The 6,050-nt window shown below is 67.8% G+C and overlaps 1 protein-coding gene across 1 annotated transcript; it reads right to left on the bottom strand.

Moving 5' to 3' along the window:
- On the bottom strand, positions 1-4,850 carry IL21 (interleukin 21; the record flags this gene model as incomplete). Its single annotated transcript, XM_084245614.1, has 5 exons — positions 1-24; positions 98-175; positions 1,709-1,870; positions 4,572-4,607; positions 4,704-4,850. The coding sequence occupies 5 exons, from the start codon at positions 4,848-4,850 to the stop codon at positions 1-3; spliced, it is 447 nt and encodes a 148-aa protein (XP_084101740.1).
- Positions 4,851-6,050: the final 1,200 nt, after the last annotated feature.

Below are 6,050 nucleotides of genomic sequence, written 5' to 3'. Positions count from 1 at the left end.
CTAGGAGAGGTGCTGCCCGATCATCTGCGGGGAGAGGGCCCGTGAGGGTGGCGCGGGGGCGAGCGGGCGGGGCGGCGGGCACGCGAGGGCACCTTACCCTTTGCAGGAGCGCCTTCAGCCGCCGCAGGAACTCCTCGAGCGGCTGCTTCTCGTAAGAGTCGCACGGCGGGCATGTCTGGAAATCAGCGGGAAAGGGACACTCTTGCAAGCGCTCCCTGCTTAGCCGGATGTTGCCTGAGGTTGGCTTCCATGCAGACGAGGTCGCGCTCGCGGAACAGCCTCGGGGAGGCCCCGCCACGCCACGCAGCGTCCCGCAGCCCCAGAGCCGCCCGGGGCCTGGCGGCATCTCCTCGCCCTGTGACTTACACTGCTCGGTCGTTTTGCTGCTGTTTACAAACCGAAACACCTGAACATCTCAGAATCACCTCTCTGTGTCCAGCGCGCTTCGAGGAGCTGGCGGGGGGTGGCCGCCCGGCTGCGGCCCGCCGCGGTGCTGTGCTTCGGGAAACAGAACTGCTCTAGCGCAGGGATGAGCTTTGCTGGGGGTTTGCTGTACATCGTGGAAAGGCGTCTGGCTTCTGCCGTGCCCGGCACGTGCCGTCACCAGCTGCTGCCGGACTGTCCCGGCCGGGAGAGACCGGCTGCCCCTCGCGTCTGGGTTGTCCGGCTACGGCTGGGGCTCTGCCCGCCGCTGCACTTATGTTCCCAGATTCACGTCCCTGCTTTGTCCCGCCCCTGGGCTCAGGCCTGGGAGGCCAGCGGGGGGCTGGGGCAGAGCCTTGTCCGGCTAGGGGGGAGGGGGCCGTCCTGCCCTTGGCCTCTGGCCTCCCTTTCTGTCTGTCAGGGAACTGGGCAGTTCCGCCTCCAAGGTCCACACTGACTTTCACGAGCCTTTGGTGCCGGGCTTCAGAAACACGCTCACCGGCTCCCTGTCTGAGGGACGCCCAGAGGAGCGAAGCCTCCCGGGGACAGGCCGGCCGGGCAGCCGCGGGGGCAGGAGGCGGATGCTGACATGACTGCGATTTTACTTCCATCACAGGCGAAGCTCCGTGCAGGAGGGAAAACTAGCCACAAAGCGACCGCCTGCGTGTTCACGCACCGGCTAGAGGCCGCCTGAATTACTCGACAGTGCCAGGCGTGCAAGGGGCCTCGGACTGCCGGGCTGCCCGCGGGCCTGGACACGCCCCTCGCTGTCCTCGGGAGGCGCAGGTCAGAACCATGGGGGCCGCGCCTCACCCCTGTGAGCTGGCCCAGGCAGAGACCAGACCAGGGAGCACTGGCGAGCGGGAGGGGGAGTCTCGGGCTGGGGCGCAGGGCCAGGAGCCTTCGTGGAGGGCGTGGGGTGGCCACTGCCCCGCGAGTGAGGCCAGTGTGCCTGAACCAGCTCAGCGCGGGAGACGGCATCTAGACGCAGCCCGCGGGTCTGAGGTCACAAACACTTGAGCCCAGATGTAGGAGAAACTAAAACAGAAGCAGCGCTGGGCTGGGGCCGGCTTATTGAAATGTCACACCGTGTGTGGAGGGCTGGTCCCCACAGGCCCCTGAACTGGCCGAGGCCTGTCCTGACGGGCAGTCACCGCTGGCCGCTCTGGTCAGGCCTGGCCTGGGGCCGCCGGCTTCTGGGCCTTTGGGGTGTGTGGCTCACAGTGGCGCGGGAGGCCGGGGCTGCGGGCGAGCGCGATAAGGAGGGCGCGGACGCTGTACTCACAGGCATGTGCATCTGCTGCCCGCCGGTCTTTGCCTTCGAGGGGGGCAGCTTCCTCTTCAGCTGCTTGACCAGCCGGACGACCCGTGCCTCGTCCCTTCCCGCCTGCACGGGCTGCAGCCGGGCGCTCTGGAAGCAGGAGAAAGCAGCCCGCTCGCAGTGCTTCTGCAAAAGACGGGGTGCAGGTCAGGGACGGGGTGACTGGCCCGCCCAGGGAAGGGCCGGTCACTGCCCCTGGCACAGCCCGGCAGGGACAGCGAGCATCGCCCGGGCCCGGCCCGGGGGCCGTTCCTCGTGGGGACACACTTTCTGAGTTTAAGGCTCTGAAAGTGGCAGCAAGGGGGCAGCCGTGGGGAGCCCTACTTGGCCGGCAAGGGGCGTCCTCCCTCTCCGCCAGGCCCCGGGCCTGGGAGCTGTGGCTGCCCCTGCCCTTCTCTGGGGGCTGCTGGGCACCCGCTCCCGGCAGCGCAGCAGCACAGCGACCCCCGGCGGAAGCCCCGGGGCCCCAGGGCCCCGCGTCCTCTGGCCGCTGAGGGAGGAAGCTTGGCTTGGGGCGCCGGGAGCAGGTGCAGCCCCTGCCGGCAGCGTCGCTGGAGAGGAGGGAGCCTGAGGCGGCCCCTTGTCCCGGCCACTGGCCCCCCGTGGTGGCTGCGTCTGGGGGTCCCGGCTCCGGGGGCGCCGGCTCAGCATTTTCCAGGCACGCCCCAGGCCGGCTGCTTTGCATGCGCAGCCGGAGGGAGGCCCTTCCTGCTGCCAAAACGCTTATTTAATAGGAACTAATTGTGAATGTTGCCTATAGCACTTTTTTCCTTGAAAACCACACGCTCATGTGTTTGTTGAAGCTTTTTCTTTTCTCTTCTTTTTGACCACAACCGGCCTAACTTACTGGAAAAAAATACTGCTCGTGTTTAAAGAGGTGAATTTTCCAGCTGAAACTGAAAACAGCGACTGCTCCATCGCGCGGATCCGAGAGCCGCGTTCTCACAGCCGTTCTGCTGAGTGAGCACTTCCACGGCGTGTTGAAAGGAAAGCAGGTTTCAGGGCATCGGGGCCAGCGCCCAGACCACACCCCGGGGGCGCGGGGCTGCGCCCCAGCCGCCTGCAGTGGCGGCCGCTCTCTCCGGGGCCCTGCGGCTGCTGTCTGCGCGCGGCTCTCTGCAGAGCAGGTCTGTCCCGGCAAAGTCGGGGTTCCCTCAGGCAGTGTCACAGGCGCTCTCCGGGCGCGGCAGCCGGCCCTGCACGGCTGTGTCCGGAAGGGAGGACACTGGGCCTGGCAGCCACCAGCCCTGCCTGTCTGGCACCTCCTTCTGGGGACACAGCCGCTGCGGGCCAGCTCCTGCCCACAGTGCTCCCGGATGACCGCCTTCAGGGCTTTGCAGAGGGGACAGTGAGCAAGGCCAGGGCGTGAGCCCCGGAGCAAGGCGGCGCTGAGGGCTGCTTGGAAGCACCGACCCCCTCGTAGCTCACCTGCCACCGGCCGCCTCTCCACCGGGCCTTGCTCTGCCGGCCCCTCTGGCCCCACAGCCCGGACCACGGCTTCTCCCGGTGGCCGCAGGGAGCCCAGCCGGGTCCTTCTCAGCTGTCAGGGCTGTGCTGGGCATTCTAGAAAGTTCCTCCCTACTCCCTAGCCTCTACCTGCTCCAGGGAACCCCCACCCCCGCTCACAGCTGTGACAACCCAGCACCCCCACAGATGGCGAGAAGGCCCCCAGGAGCCCCCTGGCCGGCCCGGCTGCAGCACGGGACTCGCTCGCTGCGCATGGCTCTGAAACGGACCTATCTCCACTCAACTGGCCGACCGTTGAACTGTCCCGCTGGCCCTGCCGCGACATGGGGCGCTGAAGTGACCTGCGGTGGAGCCGCCTCCTGCCCCGCCCGCGGACCCCCGGCTGGAGACGCCCGCGCCCACCCGCCCTGCCCGAGGCCGAAGCGGACAAGCCCACCCCCCCCACACGCCCCTGCGCGGCTCTGGCGAGAAACCGGGCGTCCGGCGCGCGCCCCCTGGCACGTTCCAGCTGAGCTGCAGAAGGACACGCCCGCAGGGCCCTGGGACCCCTCGCCAGGAGACGGACGGGGACGCTCTGGCTGGAAGGGGGCTCCATGCGCTGAGCCGCCGAGCTGCGGCGGGAGAGACGTGCACCCCGCGGCCCCACAGCCCGAGTGCCGAGAAAGGCGCCGCTGTGACTCACTCACTTTCTAGACTTTCACAGTCACTCGCCCTCGCTGTCTGCTGCTGGGCCTCCCTCCGCAGCCCGTCACCGCCTCAGGACCCCAGACTCCAGGGCCGTAGCCCCCAGACAGCTCGCCGCCGAGCGCACCCCGCCTCCCGGCCTCCGCAGAGGGCTGGCACCAACGGTGAGTCGTCTCGGGCCGAGACCAGGCTGAGGGGGCCGAGGACCGTGCCCCCCCCAGCGGGGTCTCCACCGCCCCAGGCCCCGGCCCCCCGCACCTCTTGGGCCCTCCCCTCTCCCCCCGCCGCCCCCTCTTCCCTTCTCTCAGTTCTGGAGAGGTGGGTTGTGCGTGTGGGTGCAGCTGCACTTCTCGCGTGTGCAGAGAGCTGCAGACGCCCGTGTGCGGGCGGCGCCGTGGGCCCTGGCGGCCGAGAGGGAGCGGCCGTGCCGACCTGCCCCGGCCTCCTGCCACGCGCTGCCCGGGCATCTGGAGAAAGCGCCTGTGTGGCCGGGGCCGCGAGGCCGTGGCGGGCCGTGAGCAATGAGTACCTGCCCCAAATGAAAAGAAGCATCTCCCCAGTTGAGAAGCCCCCCGCCCCTGAAGCCGGGCGTCCTAAGCCTCGCGAGTCGCTTCTTGGTTGGATTCACCAACCTCGTGTCAAAAACATGTTAACACACTCCCGCGGCGGGTCTTACCTTCACGTCTTCTGGCGCGGGCGGGAGCTCGGGTTCCTGGAGCAAAGGAAAGTCAGCTCTGGTTACCTGTGCTCGTGCGAAAGCCCCTCTGTCCTAGCCGAGGCCGCCGGGAGCCGCGGCGGGGAGACTTACCAAGTCTCGGGCGGACTCCTGCAGCTGGCCCACGATGTCCAGGAGCTGCCGCAGCCTGACCAGCAGGAGGCCGGGCCCGTGGGCGCTCGGCTTGGGCGCCGCCGTCCCCAGGAGGATGAGCAGCAGGCAGACCGCGGCCCGCCCCATGTCCGCGGCCGGCGTCGCCCTGCCCTGCCGCGCCCGTCCCCGCTCGGCTGACAGCGACGGGCCCTCAGCGACGCCCCTATTTATCCGCGGGGGGGAAGGAAGCCTGGAAACCTTGTACGGTGGACGGGTGTGAGTAACCCTTTTCTTTTCCACTGGCGTGCGTGCGGGGAGGGGGCGGGGGCCAGGGACGGACCCGCGGCAAAATGCGCCCCGTCGGCATCTTCGACAGGAAGGAGCGGAGAGGGTGAATTCCAGCGCGCGGCCCGAGGCAGGACGTGCGCAGCCAGCGTAAACAGTAGGTGCCACAGGCTTCAAAGTTGTAAACAAAGCGCTTTGATCTCCCCTGCCCCCCCATCTCACCTGCCCCCACAGTCATAAGGGCACTTCGAGAATGAGTAAGGGGGCGCGGCCCCTCGCAGAGGACTTTTTCTTCTGGTAACGACTCTGCTTCTGACTGGAAGCGCCCAGTATTCCATCCCAGAGGTGGAGGAGAGCCCACCTTTTAGGAAATTTTAAATCGTGTGGGATTTTCCGAATTAGCAAGAATATTTTAGGTTCTTAATCAGGCTAAAGGATTTAGGATAGAACGTGCTTCCGCCTCTTCCCGAGGGCGGCCCGGGGGCCTCTGCAGAACGCCCACCTGCCGCGGTCCAGGCCTCTTGGCGCGTCGCCAGGAGCCCCGCGTCCCTCTGCTCTCTGGGAGGCCCCAGCTCAGCGCATGGCAGCCCCACGACTCGCTCCTGTGAAACCAAAGAATGCCCTCAAACAGCCAAACCACAGAGAGCCGTTGCTGGCTGTGTGGCGGTTCCTGGCCAGGGCTGGCACAGCAGGCACCCGGCCAGCCGGGCATGGGGTGCAGCTCCCCGAGGGCCTTGCAGCGACTGCTCGGCGCCTGGGGCAGACTGGCCATGATCCTGGCCGCTCGGCCAGGCCTCGCACCTATCCTGGCCGCCTGCAGCTGGCCGCCGCGGCCGAGGGGGATAAACTGGAGTCGGGACCCGGTTTGCTGCCAGACACCTTGGGCAGCGTGTCCGCTGGAGCATGTTGGGGTCTGGGCTCTCAGCGAGCTTGCTCTCGGCACAGTGGCCCCGGATGAGGGTGGACAGGAGCCGGGGAGCCAGAGAGGCCGCAGGACCCAGCCAGACTCTCCTGCAAGCTGGGCCAACTGCTGAGGGTGGGCATCCCTGCCCCGTCCTCCTC

Source organism: Talpa europaea (genome assembly GCF_964194135.1).
Source record: "Talpa europaea genome assembly, chromosome: 10".
NCBI lineage: Eukaryota > Metazoa > Chordata > Mammalia > Eulipotyphla > Talpidae > Talpa > Talpa europaea.
Note: the sequence above shows the minus strand (reverse complement) of the source record. Positions and strands in the feature narration are given on the sequence as shown.